Genomic DNA, 26094 nt, shown 5'->3' on the forward strand with positions numbered 1-26094 from the left:
GTTGTTATATATCTAATATTAATAATAAAAAAAAAAAAAGGGTGAAAACTACGCGAATTGCACCTTGTGCAGACAAGATTTTTCGATCGGACACGGAGGAATTAGCGATGTAAAAGACCACGTTGGGACAAAAAAACACAAGTCTAATGCCGTTGCTAGCGATACAAGTGGAAAACTTTCAACGTTTTTCGTCGCCCAAACAGATTCTTTGGATGTGATAAATGCCGAAGTTTTATTTACGGAGGCAATAATTGAGCATGGACTTCCAATTGCACTGGCTGATCACATGGGACAGTTAATAATGTAATGCAACCTTTAAAAATCATTACGCGGTGATCGCGATCCCAAAAATAAACTTTTCTTGCATGATAATGTCCAGAAAAATTCGCTTTATATTACTATAGAGTCCTTTTAACGAATGAGTTTGATGGTTTATCACAAACCTTAAATGAAATTCCATGGCCACTGTCCTGCTCTCTATATCAACCACGTGAGCCCCACCCCTTTCGTGAGCGCACTGAGCGCGGAGTGACCCCTTTTACGCGCCCCCGGCAACAGGGGTGGCAAGCAGGTAAGCTGCGCGGGCGGAGCGCGCGGAGTGACCCATGTTACGAGCCCCCGGCCACGGGGGTGGCGGGCAGGTAAGCTGCTTACCTGCTGCGCGTGACGCCGGCCGCGTCGAAAGCGGACGAGGCGGGGTGTCGGTGCGGTGGGCGCGGTAATGACCCTGGACGTGCGTCAGGCCCTTCTCGCGGATCGCCTCAGCTACGGCTCCCGGTGGGGCCCTCTCGGGGGAAGGGGCCTCGGTCCCGGACCCCGGCGAGGCGTCGGGGGCCTTCTCCGCTCTGTAAAAGTGTCCATCTCTTTTTTTTTTTTTCTTCTGTTGTGGCATATGCTGCAGGTGCCTGCTCGTTTTTCGTATGTGGGTAACAACATTTAACTATGTATATATATTTCCCAATTGGTTTAACTGCCACCCGCAAAAAAAAAATAAAAAAAATATCTAATTAATCCGCCCGACCCGACCCGCGAGCGGATAAAATCTTTTTTTTTTTTATTTCATCCGCCCGATCCGCGGATAATCCGCGGACTCCGCGGTTGTGTCCGCAAACCGCGCATCTCTAAACGCCAGTCAGGTTGCTATGGCTCGAAGAACCCGTATGTAGCTCAGTTGCCCGGATGTCGGCCCTGCCCTAAATCTAAGCAGCAATAACAACAACAAAACAACGCTGTCATGCATCAAAATCCACCTCAAATACCCCAAATAGATAATACTGTGCATACAAATAAAATAAAATAGCATTTTCAGGCCCATTTAGAAAAATTAAAAAAAAGCATGCTGCAACAGGAAGTGATGTCATCATTTGAAAGTTACTCCGCGCCTTTCCAAGATTTTGAACAGAGCGCGGTTAGCATAGCAGTCGTGTGCTCTGTTCGCGAAGCACAGAGTGGGTGTGGGCCTGTGTTTTTCCAAAAAACTTCACGTTCGAAAACTCATGGCGGTGCCTTATTATGTTTGGCGACGTCCAAGCAGTGAGTTTAATTCTCCAGCTAAATTGTTCGCCAAGCTGAAAGCTAAAGCAAGTACAAAAGTGATGCACGCCAACGAGGGAGCCTTATTCGATGAAGAGCAGACGTTTGAAGAGGAATACGGAGAGGAGCTGAGTCCAACACTGAGCATCACTGATTCTGATAGTGTTTCGAAAGGAAATGTTCTCAACGACACTACCAGGTATGGTCAAGTGAAAGCGCTGACTCTTTCGCCTTTAAAGAGTCCAGATAAACGCTACTCGAACAGACGGGCAGTGGACAACTTGCATGTTACAGACACCGGAAATGGATTCAGATCCCAACACAACAAACATCCCATGGAGTCCACTGCAATGTTTAGCCGTGACATTTACGCAGAACCAGTCCCATGTTCTAGAAACCTTGAGACCACCAAGACTCCAGTGAAGAGAGCGTTTAAAGAAGAATTTGCTCCCGTTGGCACCGCCATGCTTTCAGACACCCATTTTTCCCCCATGAAGAAGAAATTTAAGACAAACAAACATCTGCTGCCAGAGATGAATGACAACACCAACATGGAGGACCCAGAGAGTGAAGAAATGTATCTATTCGCTGCAAGCCAAAACACACGTAAACATCTGCATCCCCACCCAATATCCCCAAGGATGAAAAGTGAGGCACATCAATAACTACTTCAATATTACTTCTTTATCTGCTCAATTGTAATCATGATATTGTTTTTTCTTTGAGCAGGAGGCGCCGTGTTCACGGATAACCTCATGTCCCCTGCCAAGATCTTTGCCTACATCAAGGAGAGAGAGAACAGAAAACTGAAAGGGAAATACCGTGACACATGCAGGGAACCCCTGAATGATGGAGGTAAATAGGGATGTAAAAGCTAAAAAAAAACAACCTAATATGGCATACTCTTGCTAGGGCTGAATAATAAATCAAATTTTGATTAAAATTATGTCTTATTACGATCATAAATAAATTATTTATATATTATTGATAAGCAGTGCAAGAGAATTAGCAATAATGTGAGTGAAATGGTGTCATTATGAGGAAAAGGTTAAAAATGTTTGGGAAAATAACTGATCCCCAAAACACTTATTTTTCCCTGTTCTAAATAAAACAATGCGGGGCAGCCTACGAAGCTAAAATTAGCAAGAACAATTCATACACCCACAACACATCTCATCTGCTTGTGTTGTTGTGAACGACATCAATGTACAGACTGGACAGCAGTTGCAACTTGAGAGACGATTTCTTTTTTGTTTAGCAGCCTCAAGCAGTTGCCACATCTCAAGCTGAGAACAAGAGCAGAGCACACTTTCCCCCTTTACAATAACAGCGCGGTGCGCCACATCCGGTCAGACTGGGCCCAAAAAATTAAGTTTTCTAAAAAAGTAGCTTGCACAAGCGTACTATGCTTAAAGCACTCATTTATAATTTACAAAATTATTATGCTTTGACCTAAAATCTAACCATCCATTTTCTACTTCTTGTCCGTCTCGGTGTCGCGGGGGGGGGCTGGAGCCTATTTCAGCTGCACTCTGGCCTAAAATACTGGTCAAAATTGTCCAAAGGTGTATTGTATGCCTGTGAGGATTTTTGCACTTAATTAACAAACTTTTTATTTAATTTTATTTGACACAACAGGGGCACACTCTGCTGTGGTAAAATAAGTGTAAAAGGTAAAAAACTAAATGGAAAAACAGAATTTTATTGTTTTTTATATTGCTATTTTTATTTGAATTTATTGCTGTTGCTATTATTTAGGGGTGCAACGATTTGTCGACAATGAAATCGCCAACAATTATATTTGTCGACAATATGATGATGTCATCACTCGTGTTTTTCCTGGCGGAAGCGAATCCTTGCCGCCACTCACAAAAAGATCGCTAGTAAAGTGTGAGAACATTTCCTCCTATTCTTGTTAAAGACATGAATACCTTGCTCATTTTGCAAAGCGGACAATTGTATGGCAGTACATCTGTGATACGCGAGCATTTAAAGTAGAGACAAGATGTCGGACGTCTGGATGGAGGATGCGGTCACAACCTCGTAGCAGCTTACACTCGCCAGCAGGCGTGCCCAACAGGCCGCCATATTGCTCCAGACTTCAGTCAGCCTTGACAATAGGCTGACGTGGTTTATCAGCTGTATTTCATTTATTTCAGGTAGTATTTTACATATTGTCGTTACACTTCACATGAACACTATTATCAAATATACTGCAGCTGCTTTGTGAGGGGTTTTTTCATACTGTAAGTGTACTTTAGAGTGACATTTTGGAACTTAACTAGTCAGTTGACAGTTGCAGGTAAAAAAACAAATCATGGATGTGGATGCACACCATACTGTCTAGGATGCTGATTGGCAATTAAATGTTATAAAGACCAAGATCTGTGTATAATTATTCGAAAGACACTTATTTTAACATGGCAAATTTAAGTTGTGCATATATTGAATCCTTTCACATTGAATCACATTGACATTATTGCAAATATCTAAATATACTACAATGTACATGTCTTTAACACTTGGCCACATTTAGAATTTATAAGCAAACTACTTATATATATATATATATATATATATATATATATATATATATATATATATATATATATATATATATAACAAAATAATAATAAAAACCGACACAGATTGACAAACATTTGTTTACTGTCTCTTTACTGACCCTTAAATAAAACTAGTTTAGACAGTTTGTCTCACTGACATGCCCGTTTTTCTTATGTTGTATGTCTTAGCAATATGAAAATAGGTCGAGACTAACATCTCAACCAACACAAAAAGATGGTTGTCAATGCCATACTGTGTCTCACCTACATGGTAACCCATGTGAAATACGTCCTTCCCAACAATCATTTTAGTCACATATTATAAAACATGCTGCAACTTGCACACATTGACTGTGTGAATATTCATGAAAGACTGAATACCCATCTCTGACGATATCAGTACGTTCTGTACCCCTACATAAGGCATAACAAGTTTGCCATTATTTCTTAATTTTAATAAATGGCATGACTGTGTGTAGTCAGTCGGTAGAGCTTCTGTAACTAAGACAAATCTACACGTGCCATACGTTAGCCAAGTGAGAATTTTGTTGTCAATGTTGTCTAGTAAGAGACAGTTCTGAGGTGGTGTCTAGTTGGCATAGTCATGGTTGACAAGAACATTTGGCACCACCTCAAAGGCATCTAGAATGCTGTCCTCACAGTCCTTCGTAATAGGAATGATTGTGGTGTTGTCTTGTGCTTTGGCATTTCCAGTTTTCCGTGGTTCAATGATAAATATAATTGTGCATTAGCACCCCTCATCTTACATGCTTATTGGTATAAACACATCAGTGCTGTACGGTACGACAAATTTACTCGCAAATGCGCATAAAAGACAATAGACTGTGCGACTTAAAAAGCGAAAAGGGATTTCAATCCTTTTATCGCCTTCTGCTCCTAAAATAAATCCCATCAAATTTGAAATAACTACAGTAAATTGTTTGCCTAGCTGTGTAGCATGTTTGAAATAAGTGTAAACCATAACCAAACCCACCCCACCCCATCTGCGCCATGCACAGAGGGGAGTGGGGCTTCTCCTCCAAGCTCACACACTCGATCCAACATGGATGAAACTAGATCTCAGTTGAAAGAACTGGTCAGTAAAAGAAAATGTTTTTTCACCACAACTTGACACAAACTGCACTGCGGGCTCGTAACTGCAAGGGTCTGCGGGGATATTGAACAACAAATGAATGATAGAAGTGACAAACTTGCCATTCAAATAATATCGCATTTGTTGACGACAAGAACATACAGCCATGAAATCACATATAATCTATTTATTAGGCAGATGTAACACAAACCAGTGAAAGATTCAAAACAGCTACTGGCAGAGCTGACAAACTGCTGCTGCTAGACTGCTAAGCTAATGAAAATATCTCAAACTCAGACTACTGAGTGGACTAGCTGACGTCACACATCACTAGTTTTGGTGGTGCAATAAATACTCATGTTTTCCAATTAATGAATAATCATGTAGGCCTGGATGATATGGCCTAAAAATAAGATCTTAGATTTTTTCACAAAAAATTTGATGTATGATTATTTTCTGATTTTTCCCTACTTTTTAAAGAAGCCATTGAATACAAATGACAGCGATAACTCACAACAAGCATTTCATTTTATTTGATCAAAAGCTAGTAGTTTGAAATGACACTGCATCTTACTCTTAGGAAAATTCTAATTTGTGAAGTGTGAAGTGTGAATTATATTTATATAGCGCTTTTCTCTAGTGACTCAAAGCGCTTTACATAGTGAAAACCCAATATCTAAGTTACATTTAAACCAGTGTGGGTGGCACTAGGCACTAGGATGGCGGAAGCGGGGATCGAACCTGCAACCCTCAAATTGATGGCACGGCCACTCTACCAACCGAGCTTTAGACCAGATATACATTTTGTGGAATAAGTTTTAAAGAACTAAATTAAGAGCTTCCTCAAGGAAGCAATACTTTTGTCTTGAACAAAATACTTTTGTAAACAAAAAATGTACTTTGCACATTGCATGCAACTATATAATAATCTTCAACATTAATATTAATTAAGTTAAAACGTCTGTCTTGAATAAAATACCTCTCTAAAAAAATGTATTATACATTGTATGATTAATTTTAGTTTGAGTCAAGTCAAGTGTATAAACACAGGCTTTTTCTTTCATTCACACAACTTGGTGGTGAAAAAATTAGTTTTAAATAGTAACTAATATTAGTTATTTCTTACTTTATCAATCAATCAATCAATGTTTACTTATATAGCCCTAAATCATGAGTGTCTCAAAGGGCTGCACAAGCCACAACGACATGGCTTGTGGCTTGTCAGATCCCACATCAGGGCAAGGAAAAACTCAACCCAATGGGACAATGAGAAATCTTGGAGAAAACCGCAGATATGGGGACATCCTCCCCCCCCACCTCCCGGATGACCGGTGCAATGGACGTCGAGTGGATCTAGCATAATATTGTGAGAGTCCAGTCCATAATGGATCTAACATAATAGTGAGAGTCCAGTCCATAGTGGAGCCAGCAGGAGATCATCCCGAGCGGAGACAGGTCAGCAGCGCAGAGACGTCCCCAACCGATGCACAGATGAGTGGTCCACCCTGGGTCTCGACTTTTGACAGCCAGCGCTTCATCCGTGGCCACCGAACCTGTGCCCCCTCCTCCACAAAGGAGAGGGGGGCAGAGCAGAAAAGAAACGGCAGATCAACTGGTCTAAAAGGGGTGTCTATTTAAAGGCTAGAGTATACAAATGAGTTTTAAGATGGGACTTAAATGCTTTTACTGAGGTAGCATCTCTAACTGTTACCGGGAGAGCATTCCAGAGTACTGGAGCCCGAATAGAAAACGCTCTATAGCCCGCAGACTTTTTTGGGGCTCTGAGAATCACTAATAAGCCGGAGTTCTTTGAACGCAGATTTCTTGCCGGGACATAGGGTACAATACAATCGGCAAGATAGGATGGAGCTAGACCGTGTAGTATTTTATACGTAAGTAGTAAAACCTTAAAGTCACATCTTAAGTGCACAGGAAGCCAGTGCAGGTGAGCCAGTATAGGCGTAATATGATCAAACTTTCTTGTTCTTGTCAAAAGTCTAGCAGCCGCATTTTGTGCCAACTGTAATCTTTTAATGCTAGACATAGGGAGACACGAAAATAATACGTTACAGTAATCGTGACGAGACGTAACGAACGCATGAATAATGATCTCAGCGTCGCTAGTGGACAAAATGGAACAAATTTTAGCGATATTACGGAGATGAAAAAAAGCTGTTTAAGTAACACTTGATGTGTGACTCAAACGAGAGAGTTGGGTCGAAGATAATACCCAGATTCTTTACCGAGTCGCCTTGTGTAATTGTTTGGTTGTCAAATGTTAAGGTGGTATTATTAAATAGGTGTCGGTGTCTAGCAGAACCGATAATCAGCATTTCCGTTTTCTTAGCGTTGATTTGCAAAAATTTAGCGGACATCCATTGTTTAATTTCATTAAGACACGCCTCCAGCTGACTACAATCCGGCGTGTTGGTCAGCTTTAGGGGCTTGTAGAGTTGGGTGTCATCAGCATAACAGTGAAAGCTAACACCGTATTTGCGTATGATGTCAACTAGCGGCAGCATGTAGATACTGAAGAGTGGGAGACGCACTGCATCCTGTCAGTAAGATAGGAGTTAAACCAAGACAAGGCTAAGTCTGACATACCAATACGTGTTTTGATACGCTCTAATAAAATATTATGATCGACGGTATCGAAAGCAGCGCTAAGATCAAGAAGCAGCAACATAGATGACGCATCAGCATCCATCGTTAGCAATAGATCATTAGTCATTTTTGCGAGGGCTGTCTCCGTAGAGTGATCTGCCCTGAAACCGGATTGAAAGGGTTCACAGAGATTGTTAGACGCTAAGTGTTCATTTAGCTACTGTGCAACAATTTTTTCGAAGATTTTTTAAATAAAGGGAAGGTGGGACACCGGCTGGTAGTTTACCATGAGGTCAGGATCGAGGTTACCGGTAGGTCTTTTGAGCAGAGGATGAATAACCGCTTTTTGAATGCTAGGGGAACAGTGCCAAAGGAAAGTGATAAGTTTATAATATTTAGCACTGATGGACTTAATATTACAAAAAAGCTCCTTGATAAGTTTCCCAGGAAGTGGGTCAAGTAAACATGTTGTTTATTTTATTCCATTTACCGTATTTTTTGGAATATATGTCGCTCCGGAGTATAAGTCACACCGGCCGAAAATGCATGATAAAGAAGGAAAAAAACATATATAACTCATATTTTTTGGGGAAATTTATTTGATAAAACCCAACACCAAGAATAGACATTTGAAATGCAATTTAAAATAAATAAAGAATAGTGAACAACAGGCTGAATAAGTGTACGTTATATGACGCATAAATAACCAACTGAGAACGTGCCTGGTATGTTAACGTAACATATTATGGTAAGAGTCATTCAAATAATTATTAACATATAGAACATGCTATACGTTTACCAAACAATCTGTCACTCCTATGAAATCTTATACGTCTCGTCTTTTACGTGAATGAGCTAAATAATATTATTTGATATTTTACGGTAATGTGTTAATAATTTCACACATAAGTCGCTCCTGAGTATAAGTCGCACCCCCGGCCAAACTATGAAAAAAACTGCGACTTATAGTCAGAAAAATACGGTACACGCCGTAGCAGTTCTTTTGTTATTTCATCAAAAAGAGAGAGACTATTTTGGAGGGCAATATCCGTCGTATATACAGTCGTATCTGTGTTAATAGAACCCAGTTGTAGCTGGGATGCATTGTCTTTAATCTCCTTTCTAATGAGTTCAATTTTCTTATTAAAGAAATTCATAAAGTCATCTGCCGAGTGGGTGGAGCTACTGGGAGGAGTCCCTTGTTGGGTTACCGATGCTACTGTACTGAACAAATATTTAGGATCGTTTTTGTTGAGGCGGATGAGATTTGAGTAGTATTTAGCTTTAGCTAAAGTAAGCATGCGTTTATAAATTATTAAACTATCACTCCATGCTTGATGGAAAACCTCAAGTTTAGTCGCGCGCCATTTGCATTCCAGCTTTCTACATGATAATTTAAGAGCTCTAGTTTCTTCTGTAAACCATGGGGTACGCCTTTTAGAGGCTCTTTTTAGCTTTAGCGGTGCTATACTACCAATGGTTTCGCGCAGGGCGTCGTTGAAGTTGTTAGTGAGATTATCAATATAGCCCACATAATTTGGGAATGGTGCCATTACCGAAGGCAGTAGGCCAGCAAGAGTCATCGTTGTGACAGCATTAATGTTGCGGCTACTAAAGCAGTTATTATTATTATTAGCTTGTTGACAATGAGTCAGAACTTCGAATTTTATAAAGTAATGATCGGACATTACTTTAGTATACGTGAGTATCATAACTTTGGAGGTGGTGACACCCCTGAAAATACTAGCTTCGTTAGCTTAGCAGCTAGCTAGCTGAGGGAGGGGCGGTGAGACAGAGATCGGGTGATTTGCAAGTTAAATAAGACTACCGGTACTAAGTATGTTTGGGAAGTAGTAAAGAAAGCTGTAAAACAATTAAAAGCACACAGATAGAACTATACTTAGCTTTTTCGCAACAGCGAGCAGTCACTCACGGCAAACCGGAACCTTTACTGAAAAGGTACCTGAATTACCAAAGGATTTACTCTTTCATGAATTTAGTAATTACTAGGAAAACTAATTAGTGCGTTACCTTACAAAAAATTCTAATATCTGCAGCTTAGAGACATTTCATATTCAAGTGGAGCAGGTGTCGCCAACCCATCAATCGCAATCGACCAGTTGATCATTGGGACCCTTCCGGTCGATCGCGAAAATATTAAGAAGATAGTGTTTTGATATGGCATTAGGGTCACCCCCACCCGAAGAAGTACCAACAGTGCTGCCATAAGGCAAGCGTTTCAACCCCTGAACAGGCCCGCACGCCTCTGCCAATTCCTCTTCAGTCTCTCATTCTGCAGCTCTCAACACCGCGGCCGCGCGCCCGCTAGTCTTGCAAAAGCACATTGCATGATGTGCCCATAAATCATCAAGGAAGATATCATTACTAGACTGAGGTTATAACACAAATATCTAAATAGCTCATTGAAATTAATAGAGAAACAAAACACAGGACTGTGTGATTTTTGTTAAGTAAAATAGAAAATGCAGAGCATGTATTAATACTAGAGGTGACAATCTTTGGACACCACACGATTTGATTACGATTACATTTCAGGAGCTATGATTTGATTAAAAATGTATTATTGGTGCATCTTTAATTTGTGTATATTGATGCAGTTTTATATTTACTTTTGTTTCACTAAATAAGCATTCATCACTTGCAACTTTTAAAAACTGTGCATTTGTAAAAAGAAACAGTTCAGTTAATTCCATTGTGTTTACTAAATTAATGGAAATGTGTGCAAAACTGAAACATAACTGCCCTCAAAATTGGTGAGTGTCGTGCAGTCAGCCAAATTTAGAACTGTCTGCAATACTTTACAATAAATAGATGAATCGATTATTGATGTTCACTAATCAATTTTACAATCGCCCATGTCTGAATTGCAATGCATCTAAAAATCTATTATTTCTCCCACCTAGAATTAATACAATGTAGAAAATATAATAGATATAGGGAAATTATGAAAAATACAAACCCCGTTTCCATATGAGTTGGGAAATTGTGTTAGATGTAAATATAAACGGAATACAATGATTTGCAAATCCGTTTCAACCCATATTCAATTGAATGCACTACAAAGACAAGATATTTGATGTTCAAACTCATAAACTTGATTTTTTTTGCAAATAATAATTAACTTAGAATTTCATGGCTGCAACACGTGCCAAAGTAGTTGGGAAAGGGCATGTTCACCACTGTGTTACATGGCTTTTCCTTTTAACAACACTCAGTAAATGTTTGGGAACTGAGGAGACACATTTTTTAAGCTTCTCAGGTGGAATTCTTTCCCATTCTTGCTTGATGTACAGCTTAAGTTGTTCAACAGTCCGGGGGTCTCAGTTGTGGTATTTTAGGCTTCATAATGCGCCACACATTTTCAATGGGAGACAGGTCTGGACTACAGGTAGGCCAGTCTAGTAACCGCACTGTTTTACTATGAAGCCACATTGATGTAACACGTGGCTTGGCATTGTCTTGCTGAAATAAGCAGGGGCATCCATGGTAACATTGCTTGGATGGCAACATATGTTGCTCCAAAACCTGTACGACCTTTCAGCATTAATGGCGCCTTCACAGATGTGTAAGTTACCCATGTCTTGGGCACTAATACAACCCCATACCATCACAGATGCTGGCTTTTCAAGTTTGCGCCTATAACAATTGGGATGGTTCTTTTCCTCTTTGGACCGGAGGACACGACGTCCACAGTTTCCAAAAACTATTTGGAATGTGGACTCGTCAGACCACAGAACACTTTTCCACTTTATATCAGTCCATCTTAGATGAGCTCAGGCCCAGCAAAGCCGACGGTGTTTCTAGGTGTTGTTGATAAATGGTTTTCGCCTTGCATAGGAGAGTTTTAACTTGCACTTACAGATGTAGCGACCAACTGTAGTTACTGACAGTGGGTTTCTGAAGTGTTCCTGAGCCCATGTGGTGATATCCTTTACACACTGATGTTGCTTGTTGATGCAGTACAGCCTGAGGGATCGATGGTCACGGGCTTAGCTGCTTATGTGCAGTGATTTCTCCAGATTCTCTGAACCCTTTGATGATATTACGGACCGTAGATGGTGACATCCCTAAATTCCTTGCAATAGCTGGTTGAGAAAGGTTTTTCTTAAACTGTTCAACAATTTGCTCACGCATTTGTTGACAAAGTGGTGACCCTCGCCCCATTCTTGTTTGTGAATGACTGAGCATTTCATGGAATCTACTTTTATACCCAATCATGGCACCCACCTGTTCCCAATTTGCCTGTTCACCTGTGGGATGTTCCAAATAAGTATTTACGGTAATAAGCATTCCTCAACTTTATCAGTATTTATTGCCACCTTTCCCAACTTCGTTGTCACGTGTTGCTGGCATCAAATTCTAAAGTTAATGATTATTTGCAAAAAAAAAATGTTTATCAGTTTGAACATCAAATATGTTGTCTTTGTAGCATATTCAACTGAATATGGGTTGAAAATGATTTGCAAATCATTGTATTCCGTTTATATTTACATCTAACACAATTTCCCAACTCATATGGAAACGGGGTTTGTAAATTAGTGAAAGACACTGGAGATGAGGACGTAAGTCTCAAGGTATAAATCAAAGTTAAAATTGGCCAAATCGATGTTAAAAAAAAGGCCCAAAAAATTGTTTACGCTTCATGGCCAATGTTCCCTCTAATTGTTCATGTGTCTGAGCAAACACAAAAATTCCCTGAGCATTCAGTGGAGCACATGTGAGCAACATCACACGGGGCAATACCAGCAGCACACCTGTCTCAAACCAATCTTTTATTATAACACTCAAATGAGAGGAGTCATTTTCATGAGATTATTTAGTAATATTAGTGATTTGGCCCACTTGTAATGAAAATAAAATAAATCTTGTTTTTCATAAGCTATGGATTAGTATTGTACAATATGTCTGGGTGGGGGTCCTGCTTTGGAAATCATTTGTACCCCTTTTAGAGATCACATTTAGTTGCCCTTAAACATCCTCATGTTGCACAATGAAATGTAAGCATAGGATGAAGTGTGCATTCCTGTAACTTTCTCTAGTAACAGCATTCCATGATTATAAATATATTAACATTAATAATAAATGACAGTGGAATAAGCACACGTATGACTGAGTAGTCATAGTGTAACTTTGTGTGGTGTTTGAGTTGTCAGACTTTTTGTGTGGCCATAAACGCACCAGTGGCTTAGTGGTATGCGTGTTGGTGACAGGTGACAAGTTGCTTTTGGCCTGGTTTGTTCGGCACAAAATGAGTAGTTTTTCGAGAGAGAAGTTTTTTACTCATGTTTTTGGTGTGGTTTTGGCCGAATATAAACAGTTTTGTTCAATAAAGTGATCGATATAATTCCTGTCCTCGAAGCATCTCGATAGACGTTACATTAATTGAACGGTGTTCAATTGAACGGTGTTGACGAACACCGTTAGGGCCGCTTGTTGTCACTGTCACTCAGAGTTGCATTGCAAAATTATACAGAATAAATTATGTGTTTATTTTGTTTAGAATTCAGATGGGATTTGATTTGGTGCGCGGCATATATTTGCTGTGCGCAGAGGACGCTTGAGCAGTGCGCAATTGCGCAGGCGCGCACCTTAGAGGGAATGTTGTTCATGGCATTAAAGTCTCACTCATGTCATTTCCCGAAACTTGTTAGCCCTTAAAAGTTCTTGTAAGGTTTGAAAGTTTGAAAAGCGTTGGCTCTATACGGCAAAGGAAATGGTCCTGGGGTCACAAACTTTGCCATTCTTTGCTGACTTCAGGCGTGTAGTTCTTAACTCTGACACGATGTTAGAAGCTGAGCGTGTTTCATACACAGCTCCCCTCAGCCGTCTTAACTTCAACACACATGAGCTAACTTGGATAACATTTGCAGGTCTGGTGACGGACCTCACGTGACCTACAGTGGCTTTGAATGGACAAACAAGACAATTGTCACAACAGACACAACTTACAGTAAATGAATGAGTTCTTTCAGCTGCCTGACATTTTATACATAACTTGAGATCTACTGTACCCATTTTAAACAATTGAGAGGTTGTAAAATCCAATCTATTAAAAAAATTTAATTTACGGAGCTTATTTTTAATGCATCTAAAGCAGGGGAGTGAAACATGTGGCCCGCCGGCGAACAGTTTCAATGTGGCCCGCGAGTTGAGTTTGCTAAGTGTAACATTGAGCTGCATGTTCTAAATGTCTATGAAGGTTCTTATTCATCCAGGTCATTGCCATCTCAGGTTATTCAAACGATCGCAACTGGACTGCTTGGTTTTGGAAGACGTTTTGCCGCTCATCCGAATAGGCTTCATCAGTTCATGCTCATAGACTTAGATTGGTCAGATCTAGTCGAGCGGCTGGTGCCAAAATCCAAAATATATATACTCCAAAAACTAGGAGGGTGCAATTTAGCCTTCAACAAATAACAGGAGTTAGAAACATTCTGGTCACAGAAGGTCTCGAAACGTCTTCCGAGACAAACCAAGCAGTCCAGTTGCGATCGATTGAATGCCCTGAAATGCTGTTGTAAATGTGTACACTGGATGCTGCAATAGTAATTTTCTTAGGCAAGCAAATAGTTTATACTGGGGCGAGCAAGTACACCAAGAAAGCTAAAGCGAGGCTGCGACTCCTCCCCCTCGACCCAACATAAAACAAACAGGAGTAAAATAAACAATTATCATCTCACTAAAATGCTGCATGAAACACTGCACATTATTATAGTTCTGTAAAAATCAATGTCTTCTGTGCAAATTCAAAGAAAGGGAACAGTGTAGGGCTGGGCGATATATCGAATATACTCGATATATCGCGGGTTTGTCTCTGTGCGATATAGAAAATTACTATATCGTGATATTTGAATACGTTCTCACGCAGTTGCTTTTAGCTGCAGGCATTACACGACAGGCTCTTCTCACTCTTTGTTGTCTCTCCTTCTCACAGAGACATAAAACAAGCGCACATACGTATACGCCCTCGCGGAGCAGAGAGGTAGCGGCATGGGTAACGTTAGCTGTGGTGCGAGTGGTAATACGAGAGAAAAAAGTTGCGAATCTGGTAACAAATGAAGGAAGAATTAATTCCCAAGACAAACAGCAGGGGGTCTATCGTCTGGCGGTGGTTTGGCTTGAAGTGGGAATTTGTCAAACAGACAACCGTAATTTGTCAAGTGTGGGGCAAAAGTGTTGCTACAAAAAGTAGCATTACTGCTCATATATAGCATCATTTGAAAAGTCACCTGCTAGAGAATGAAGAGTGCTTACTCCGCATGTCAACATTTCCGTTCGGTCCCCCCAAGGGAGACCGGATGCAATGGACGTCGAGTGGGTCTGACATAATATTGTGAAAGTCCAGTCGATAGTGGATCTAACTTTCACACTCACATTTACACACTAGGGCACCGTATGAAAAAATAGTCAATAAGAAAAGGAGATAACGTCTGCAGGAACCTATCACATAGCGAAGGACATACACTATTTGATTTCCTATTATGCAGCTCATTTTTATTTGACAGTTATTGAAATATCTTGTGTGACATCATGCACAAAAGTGCACTTTATTTGTTTTAAACTATTGTAGTGGCGTTCTGTACAAAAAGTGCACTTTAATTTAGTGTTGTTTTGATATGTCATCTTAGTGACATCATGCACAAAAGAGCACTCATAGTTTGTTTTAAAATGTCTCTGACAATCTTGCACTTTCTGTTTTGAAATTACATGAATATTTGTGCCACTGCTTAAAAATTGTTTAATAAATACAGTTTTGGTCAATTGACTTAGTTGTGATTTCCCTCTCTGCATGAAAGTTAAAAATGAGCATATATTAATGCAGTATGAAGAAGAATGTTGTAATGTAGACACATAGAATCATTATACTGCTGTGAGTATATTAGGGATGTCCCGATCCAGGTTTTTGCACTTCCGATCCGATACCGATATTGTTTTTGCATTTCCGATCCGATACCGATACTGACCGATACGATACTGACCGATACTGGCCTATCCGAGCATGTATTAAAGTTTAAAGTTATTTAGCCTACTTAGTTGTCAGAATCATGTTGAAAAGGGTTTTAGTACTCTTGATAACAACTAGCCAGCTGAATTATGGGAGTTTGAATAATACACAATGTTTGGTAACAAGAAACTGACCTGTTTATTCAAGGATAAACACAAAATAGACAAAATTATACATGACAAACAGAAATGGCATCATTGAAACTAGGGCTGGGCGATATGGCCTTTATTTAATATTACGATATTTTAAGGCCATATTGCGATACACGATATATATCTCGATATTTTGCCTTAGCCTTGAATGAACACTTGATGCATATAATCACAGCAGTATGATGATTCTATGTGTTTTGATTGATTGATTGAGACTTTTATTAGTAGGTTGCACAGTGAAGTACATATTCCGTACAATTGACCACTAAATGGTAACACCCGAATAAGTTTTTCAACTTGTTTAAGTCGGGGTCCACTTAAATTGATTCATGATACAGATATATACTATCATATATACTGTCATCATAATACAGTCATCACACAAGATAATCACATTGAATTATTTACATTATTTATAATCCAGGGAGTGGAGGGGGGCACCGGATGTAAGTGTCAAAAAGACAGCCAAAAGAGTTTGATATGAGAATAAATCTAAAGTTAAAATATAGGGTAGAAATGCACCCATTTGCAGGAAATGTTGTCTTGATTTTCAAAATTTTCTTTCAAGGCTTGCATGTCTACATTAAAACATTCTTCTTCATACTGCATTAATATATGCTACTTTTAAACTTTCATGCAGAGAAGGAAATCACAACTAAAAAAATCACTAATTTTTTCATACGGCGTTGATCTGGAAATTTTTGCCTCGGCATTTTGATGGTGTGGACGTGTGGCACCGAATGGAGATAAGCGTCTCGACAGACGTTACAATATTTGAACAATGATGACGAAAACTGTTTTCTCTGTCGTGTCCGTGTGTCAAATTGTTATGCGCTTATTTTTTTATTTGATTTTGTGCGTGGCATATAATTGCTATGCGCAGTGGACGCTTGAGCAGTGTGCAATTGCACAGGCGCGCACCTGAGAGGGAACGTTGGTCACACGGCTGCGCTAGCATCACAGCTAACGTTAGCCATGCTGCTACCTCTCTGCTCGGGGAGGACGTATACGTATGTGACGTATGACGTGACAGTATGTGACGTATGACGTGACAGTATGTGACGTGTGTAAGGAGGTGCGCTTGCTGTCTGTGAGAGAGAGACACAGAAAAGAGTGAGAAGAGCCTGTCGTGTAATGCCAGCAGCTAAAAGCAACTGCGTGAGAATTCACAGACCTGTGGATGTGTTGAAGGTGTGCTGGAAAATGCGGAACGGAAATTAGGGAGCAGCAGAAAAGTGGAATGTATTATTTAAATCGGTGCGTTGGAAAACACGGACCGGAGTTTTTTTTTAAACTGGGTCTGGATCGGCATTTTCCCATGCCTTGCCGATACGCAATTTTTGTCAAATATCGGCTGCCGATCCAATCCAAATATCGGATCGGGACATCCCTAGAGTATATGCATCAAGTGTTCATTCAAGGCTAAGGCAAAATATCCAGATATATATCGTGTATCGTGACATGGCCTAAAAATATTGAGATATTAAAAAAGGCCATATCGCCCAGCCCTAGAACAGTGTGTGATTTACTACAATAATGTAATTCTTAAAGTTTTTATTGTTGTTTTGTTGAAATCAAAATGCGGCGAGCCACTGCATTGGTAGGGTAAATGGTATGTACTTATTGTTTTGGCTGCAATGTAATATCTGTTCTACACACAGGCGACAGATGTCGATCCCCTTCTCTCAGTTGGAAGAAGTTCGATGAAGACAATGCTCAAAGTGATTCGAACAGTAAGACCCCAGTGACCAAGACTCGAGTGAAGGTTGCCAGCTGCCAGCCAGACACACGTCATCCCAAGGAGGCTGCTTCCCCTGTTGTGGCGTCGGAACCTATTTTGCTGGAAGATCCAATTGTCTTTAAAACACCCCGCATCGCCATCCCAAAGAAACGCCAGGCTGTGTTCAAGAACAAGCAATGGCCAAAGCCCAAAGAAAACACAACCAATGTAAGTCGAGGACTTGTTTCACTCCAAGCAATTTTTTTACAGAAAGATATGGTCTTGTAAAGTATTGTGTACAGCATACATTACACTAAAATGTACTTTTTTGTTAAATAGAGTTGGTTTTGCAGTATTTCTTTCAATTTCCAGTTCTGGAGTGCCTGGGGTTTTTTGCGTGTCACACTTGCGCTCATCGGGCGTAGTGGACTGTACCTCTACAGTTACATTTGGGGTTCACACATGCACAAGCTGTGTAGGTGTGTTCGTGGGGATTAGATAGATGAGCACATATGGATTCAGTGGGAGAATCTCTGAGATTTACCTTGACTGAAGTTAAAAAACTCCTGGATTGTGATGTCTTTGAGTAGGTATAAAATACTGTAGATTTCGCCTTTACGTTGAAAGGATTGCAAATACAAGATTCAATCAACAATCTCTTTATTGAAAGTACCCTCAGCCGCATCCACGTCAAAATAACATTAGTAAACTCAGTACAGCTGTCTATTTTTCTCTCGCATCCAACCACGCTGGCTCCCCCACCCTTTTTTTTCCATTTGTCACGCTCATCCAGTCACTAGTCATATGTCATGCTCCTGTACATATTTACAGCCTCACAGACTGTCTGAAACTATAAAACTAGCAATCACAGCTAACTTGGTTGTGCATTAAAACACCTCTGTTCATCAAATTAGTGAGATGTAGTAAATGTGTACATTATCTTTCAAATCAGCACACACTTACATGGGGCCCAGGAAACAACTTGAAGGTTATTTAAAATCTTGCATTAGTGCGTGTTATAGGGTTTACGGCTTTATAAAATGAAACCAACATGTGGTCCTTGGTTAAATGAGGTTTAAAAACAGTCGATACACATTTCTTGTTACACAAACCAAAAATGGGAGGAGGACAAAGACCAAGAGCCTGATTTACTAAGATCCAAACACCACACGGTAAACCAAGTGTGCAATCTATAAAATAGTAGACTATACTACTATATATTATTAGTGGGCGTTTTTTGTGGGTTTTACTAACACTGCGTGTGCAATTGTAAAGTGGTGCAGACCGCCTCATTTAAATGAGGATTTTGCGTGTACTATATACGAGGCATCACCACAGATACACTCATTTACTGCACATTCATCAAATAATGCTCCTACCTATGGCGTTTTGCTATGTTTTTAAACAATTAGCAGACATCTACCACTTTTTTGGGGCAATTTAGAAGCAGTCGTGCACTTACTCCACAGAAGATGCAAACAAATGCATACTTAAAGGAGGTTTTTTTCCATATAGAAATATCTTAATATATTCTATGTGGGTGGAAAAAACGAAAGAAAAAAAAGGAAGGACGCCAAAACCCATCATTTGAATTTGTTCAGCCCCTTAAGTCTTCTGGAACCTATAAAATATATATATATTATATTTAAAAAAATAATAAAACGAAATGTCCTTTACTTTTTTATTTCTGACCGTATAAAATGTTGACAAACACACATAGGACGCAGGATTTTTGTCTGTCCGTGCAGCGTGAGCACTGAACCTGCAGCCATGTGTAGAAATGTCAGTTTGCACGTCTATCTGATATGTGCTTAATAAAACGCAAAATAGTGCTCGCAAATAAATAAATCACATTGCGCATGCTAAATAATAATACTTGCATTGTCTCCTCCCAGTATTGTGAACATTTGGTGATGAGCATATATTTTGCATAGTAATGAAGACAGAGACGCAAAATGGATTGCACGCTGTATTCTGCTCACTTAACAGATGCAATCGGACGGCGTGGCGCAGTGGAAGAGTGGCCGTGCGCAACCCGAGGGTCCCTGGTTCAATCCCCACCTAGTACCAACCTCGTCATGTCCGTTGTGTCCTGAGCAAGACACTTCACCCTTGCTCCTGATGGGTGCTGGTTAGCGCCTTGCATGGCAGCTCCCTCCATCAGTGTGTGAATGGGTAAATGTGGAAGTAGTGTCAAAGCGCTTTGAGTACCTTGAAGGTAGAAAAGCGCTATACAAGTACAACCCATTTATCATTTATCCACTTTGTACACGTTAAGTAGATCAGCTTTGCGTGTGATATCAAGGTTTGCATGTGTATAAGTACACCCAAACCTTTAGTGTATCAGGCCCGTAGTCTGGGCAGCACTGTAACTCCTCCACAGTTACATTTCACACATTTTATAATAGAAACTTTCTGAATACTGGTATTTCACTTAGTGAAAATTAAGATGTGACATTTTATTATGCAATCATTCTTTTGCACAAATAAATGGGAAATTGTAAACATGACCATGTCATGTTAATACAGGTATGGGCAAACTACGGCCAGGGCCAAATCTGGCCTGCCAAATATTAGAACAGAAATGAGCAAAGATCTGTTTTGAGAATTGCCACAACAAAACTGATATTAAACTTTGACGCATTGGCAAAAAAGGGTGATCAACAACACTGCTCCCACTAAAAGAGAATGTAAGTGTTAACCCTGTAATACCATTTTATGTTTCTTTGATGTTCTGATATGATATTGTTGAACATAGATTTATTATGATTACATAGCCCATGTTTGAGAAGTCTACTCTTAGTTCCAACAGATATATGCTTTGAAATGCATCATGTGCTCACCCGGAGCTTCTGTCACATTTAAATAAATGATAAATGGGCTATACTTGTATAGCGCCTTTCTACCTTCAAGGTACTCAAAGTGCTTTGACACTATTTCCACATTCACCCATGCACACACACATTCACACACTGATGGCGGGAGCTGCCATGCAAGGCCCTAAGGGTGAAGTGTCTTGCTCAATGACACAATGGTTGTGACTAGGATGGCAGAAGCTGGGGATTGGACCAGGAACCCTCAAGTTGCTGGCACGGGCACACTACAAACCCAGCCACGTTGTCCCAAAATACAATTTTATTAAGTTGATCTTGTTGGTGGCTTCCCCACATTCCTAAAATTATCTGAGGGAAACACTGCCTAATCATTACCCAGTAGGTGAACTACAAACCCTGTTTCCATATGAGTTGGGAAATTGTGTTAGATGTATATATAAAGGGAATACATCCATCCATCCATTTCTACCGCTTATTCCCTTCGGGGTTGCGGGGGGCGCTGGAGCCTATCTCAGCTACAATACAATGATTTGCAAATCCTTTTCAACCCATATTCAATTGAATGCACTACAAAGACAAGACATTTGGTGTTCAAACTCATAAACTTTTTTTTTTTTTTGCAAATAATAATCCACTTACAATTTCATGGCTGCAACACGTGCCAAAGTAGTTGGGAAAGGGCATGTTCACCACTGTGTTACATCACCTTTTCTTTTAACAACACTCAACAAACGATTGTGAACTGAGGAAACTAATTGTTGAAGTTTTTGAAAGTGGAATTATTTCCCATTCTTGTTTTATGTAGAGCTTCAGTCATTCAACAGTCCGGGGTCTCCGCTGTCGTATTTTACGCTTCATTATGCGCCACACATTTTCGATGGGAGACAGGTCTGGACTGCAGGCGGACCAGGAAAGTACCCGCACTCTTTTTTTACGAAGCCACGCTGTTGTAACACGTGCTGAATGTGGTTTGGCATTGTCTTGCTGAAATAAGCAGGGGCGTCCATGAAAAAGACGGCGCTTCGATGGCAGCATATGTTGTTCCAAAACCTGTATGTACCTTTCAGCATTAATGGTGCCTTCACAGATGTGTAAGTTCCCCATGCCTTGGGCACTAATGCACCCCCATATCATCACAGATGCTGGCTTTTGAACATTGCGTCGATAACAGTCTGGATGGTTCGCTTCCCCTTCAGTCTTGATGACACGATGTCGAATATTTCCAAAAACAATTTGAAATGCGGACTCGTCAGACCACAGAACACTTTTCCACTTTGCATCAGTCCATCTTAGATGATCTCGGGCCCAGAGAAGCCGGTGGCGTTTCTGGATGTTGTTGATAAATGGCTTTCGTTTTGCATAGTAGAGCTTTAACTTGCACTTACAGATGTAGCAACGAACTGTATTTAGTGACAGTGGTTTTCTGAAGTGTTCCTGAGCCCATGTGGTGATATCCTTTAGAGATTGATGTCGGTTGTTGATACAGTGCCGTCTGAGGGATCGAAGGTCACGGTCATTCAATGTTGGTTTCCGGCCATGCCGCTTACCTGGAGTGATTTCTCCAGATTCTCTGAACCTTTTGATGATATTATGGACCGTAGATGTTGAAATCCCTAAATTTCTTGCAATTGCACTTTGAGAAATGTTGTTCTTAAACTGTTTGACTATTTGCTCACGCAGTTGTGGACAAAGGGGTGTACCTCGCCCCATCCTTTCTTGTGAAAGACTGAGCATTTTTTGGGAAGCTGTTTTTATACCCAATCATGGCACCCACCTGTTCCCAATTGGCCTGCACACCTGTGTGATGTTCCAAATAAGTGTTTGATGAGCATTCATCAACTTTATCAATATTTATTGCCACCTTTCCCAACTTCTTTGTCATGTGTTGCTGGCATCAAATTCTAAAGTTAATGATTATTTGCAAAAAAAAAAAAATGTTTATCAGTTTGAACATCAAATATGTTGTCTTTGTAGCATATTCAACTGAATATGGGTTGAAAATGATTTGAAAATCATTGTATTCCGTTTATATTTACATCTAACACAATTTTCCAACTCATATGGAAACGGGGTTTGTACAATAAATTTCAACATGAGAAAGTCAGTATGTTAATAGATTGTAAGTTAATTTTTATATATATATTTTTCTCACAATGTTGTCACTCTTTTTTACCTAATCATTTTATAATTTTATTCTGGTAATATTTGTTTATTCTTGTAGTATTATGACATATACTGTATATTATACATTTGCTGTGTTTTCCGCTTTGCAGGAGGGTGTGATTTATCTTAAAAAATGGTTCCTGAGGAGGAATCGCAAAGGCATGTTTGTCGATGGAATCCGCTTGTAAGTTTTACTGAAATGATTCATAGTTTCAAATGTGGAAAATCTGATTGCAAGTTTGTTCACAGAGAGGACAACATACAGTGGAACAGTAACATCATAGTAGAGAGATTTTCCAACACCGAGCTGAAGACCGTCTCTGGCAGGATTTATAGCTTAGTGGGCAAGATGGAGATGGATGTTAAAAATAGTGAGTAAATGCACTGGATTTGTACTCTAGTTACCCTAGTTAGCTCCATAGAGGTAAACTTTGTTAATAATACAGCTCTTTGGAGCTTATTCTGTTTTGATGTGCAAGTGTACCTAATGAATTGACCTTTCGGCATATGTTATTACCGTATTTTCCGCACTATAAGGCGCACCGGATTATTAGCCGCACCTTCAATGAATTACATATTTCATAACTTTGTCCACCAATAGGCCGCCCCGGACTATAAGCCGCGCCTACGCTGCGCTAAAGGGAATGTCAAAAAAACAGTCAGATAGGTCAGTCAAACTTTAATAATATATTAAAAACCAGCGTTCTAACAACTCTGTTCACTCCCAAAATGTACGCAAATGTGCAATCACAAACATAGTAAAATTCAAAATAGTGCAGAGCAATAGCAACATAATGTTGCTCGAACGTTAATGTCACAACACACAAAATAAACATAGCGCTCACTTTCTGAAGTTATTCTTCATTCGTAAATCCTTCGTCTTCGGTGTCCGAAGTGAAAAGTTGGGCAAATTTACGATCCACTGGCAGATGTTGGCGTCGTCTGGCGCTGCCTCCTCGTCTTAGTGAAGGTGTGTTCGCCTTCTGTCTTCCATTGTTCCCACGCAGTTAGCAGTCTAGCTTCGAATGCCCTGTTGACACCAATATCTAGCGGCTGGAGGTCTTTTGTCAATCCACCCGGAATGACGGCGAGTATTGAATTAAGCGCGTAAGCGTGTCTCTCAATGTGCTGTTATGAGCTAGCAAATATAACAACTACACTACCCAGCATGCAACGATAGTTACGAGCATGCGCGGTAGCCCTGAGAAGTTCCCACGCAGTTAGCAGTCTAGCTTCGAATGCCCTGTTGACACCAATATCTAGCGGCTGGAGGTCTTTTGTCAATCCACCCGGAATGACGGCGAGTATTGAATTAAGCGCGTAAGCGTGTCTCTCAATGTGCTGTTATGAGCTAGCAAATATAACAACTACACTACCCAGCATGCAACGATAGTTACGAGCATGCGCGGTAGCCCTGAGAAGCGATGTTGTATGCTGGGAGTTCGAATGTGGTTATGAGCACGCTGTGAGAAAACGTTGAGAACTCAGTTAACACGCCTCGTCTGCATTATTTATAATTAGACAGACAACACACTTAATAGGAGCCATTTTGGGGTCTTTACATAAACACACAAATGGAAATGAAACGTCACATATCCCAGCATGCACCGCGCGCTTCTTCTACGGGGAAAAAAGATGGCGGCTGTTTACCGTAGTTGCGAGACCTAAACTTTATGAAAATGAATCTTAATATTTATCCATATATAAAGCGCACCGGGTTATAAGGCGCACTGTCAGCTTTTGAGAAAGTTTGTGGTTTTTAGGTGCGCCTTATAGTGCGGAAAATACGGTACCTTTTCTTGTGAACTCATTTTGAACATGATCCTATGTAACAGGGTTTCCCATGTGGCTTTTGAGGAGGTTTGTGAATGGATTTCCTGTTAACTGGAAGGAGCTTTACGAGAAGTTTCTGTTCGAGTTACAAGAGTAAGCATTTATTTAAGCCTCATTATTTCCTTTGAAATTATGACTAAGGGCTGTATTGATTTTCTTCTTGCAGAGAAAATGTTGAACCAAAAAGCCAAATTACCAGGACAGCATCAGAGACATCTGCCCTCATACAAACAAGGAAACGGCCGAAGAAATCTCCTGTTAGGACCTGTAAGTGCACAATACAAATAATTACCAGCAACCAACCATTTTGCACTCTCCTAATTCATACACATTCTCTTACTCTGCAGCGGATTCTTGTTTGCCTTGTTCTTCTTCCACAATAGTGTCTCGCAGTGGTCGCCTGATAAAGCCACCCTTGGAGTACTGGAAAGGAGGCAGGGTCATTGCGGACGCAGACATGAATATTACTGTCTTTGAAGGTTACAATACACCCATCGACTACCCCGTAAGCATTGTACATTTAGCCCATGTAGCCTTTTTCTTCTTGAATGATCATTCTTAACTGATATTCTTAGACACTGTGTGTGAATGCTAAGCGATACTGTCAAAAAAGCGCATTAATCACATAACCTAGCAAAATATACTGAAAATATGCCCCACACGGACTGTGAGCAGTATTGAGGATAAATGCAATTCTTCTCCGCGGTCTTCGGGGCCTCAATTTTTTCCAGGATTGTGTTCTCCACCAAAAATAATCCTCACCAGTATTGTCACTAATGCAGCAATCGGGTCCACTTGACAAGTTCCGGCAACACTATTAAAAGATTAACAACGCGACATAGATGGATCAACATGAAGACGACAGAAAATACATCCGTGCCAAAAATCCAAACGTGTAAATATCGTGACGAGGGATCCACAATAATGTAAATTTGAACTCATACTGGTATGTTCCAGACTTTTACAACCAATAACAATAACTGATATTCATGTACATATAGTTAACCAAGATTTTATGACAATAAATTAGTTTAAATTCCACACTTTTGGCCAACGTCTACATACACTCACAATTAAATATATACATATATTGTAGGGATAAGGATATTGTCAACTATTGTTTTTTTAACTAAGCAAACATTTTAGTTCAAATACACTACATACTATAATTCTGAGTACCATAAAAACAATCATAAATCATTGTGTAAAACAACAAAGTTAGAATGTATTGATATTTTAACGTTTGAGTTATTTCATAGGTACTCAAGCAACTCAAAGATTCTGAACAGGGTTTAATAAAATGAAAAAAAATATCTGTCCAAAACAACATACATATAAATGAGGCCAGTAGAACTAAGCCAATAAGATTCTGAATTGCTGTTAGCAACAACACCGTAACAAGTGGAGTCACATCTTTTGTTGTTTGACAAATATAAAATTAATACAATTATATTTTCCCCTGGCAGTTGTAAAGTAATACAACAATGCAATAAGTGCCTGCCCCTCAGAAAGACAACATTAAATTGTAGAAATCAGGGTTCAAATAATAAAGCATTTTCCACTAAGAAATAA

The 26094-nt window shown here is 39.9% G+C and overlaps 1 protein-coding gene across 1 annotated transcript in view; it reads left to right on the forward strand.

Annotated features, from left to right (window-relative positions):
• Positions 1–1386: 1386 nt before the first annotated feature.
• mis18bp1 (MIS18 binding protein 1) overlaps positions 1387–26094 on the forward strand; it is a 45579-nt gene continuing 20871 nt past the window's right edge. The window contains exons 1-8 of the mRNA XM_061925078.2: positions 1387–2181; positions 2263–2388; positions 17634–17920; positions 22800–22873; positions 22939–23060; positions 24525–24615; positions 24689–24789; positions 24870–25027. Of these exons, the coding sequence (XP_061781062.1) occupies positions 1497–2181; positions 2263–2388; positions 17634–17920; positions 22800–22873; positions 22939–23060; positions 24525–24615; positions 24689–24789; positions 24870–25027 (1644 nt within the window). The 5' untranslated portion in view covers positions 1387–1496. The remainder of the gene's footprint in view (positions 2182–2262; positions 2389–17633; positions 17921–22799; positions 22874–22938; positions 23061–24524; positions 24616–24688; positions 24790–24869; positions 25028–26094) is intronic.

This window comes from Nerophis lumbriciformis, linkage group LG29 (assembly GCF_033978685.3).
Source record: "Nerophis lumbriciformis linkage group LG29, RoL_Nlum_v2.1, whole genome shotgun sequence".
Lineage (NCBI taxonomy): Eukaryota > Metazoa > Chordata > Actinopteri > Syngnathiformes > Syngnathidae > Nerophis > Nerophis lumbriciformis.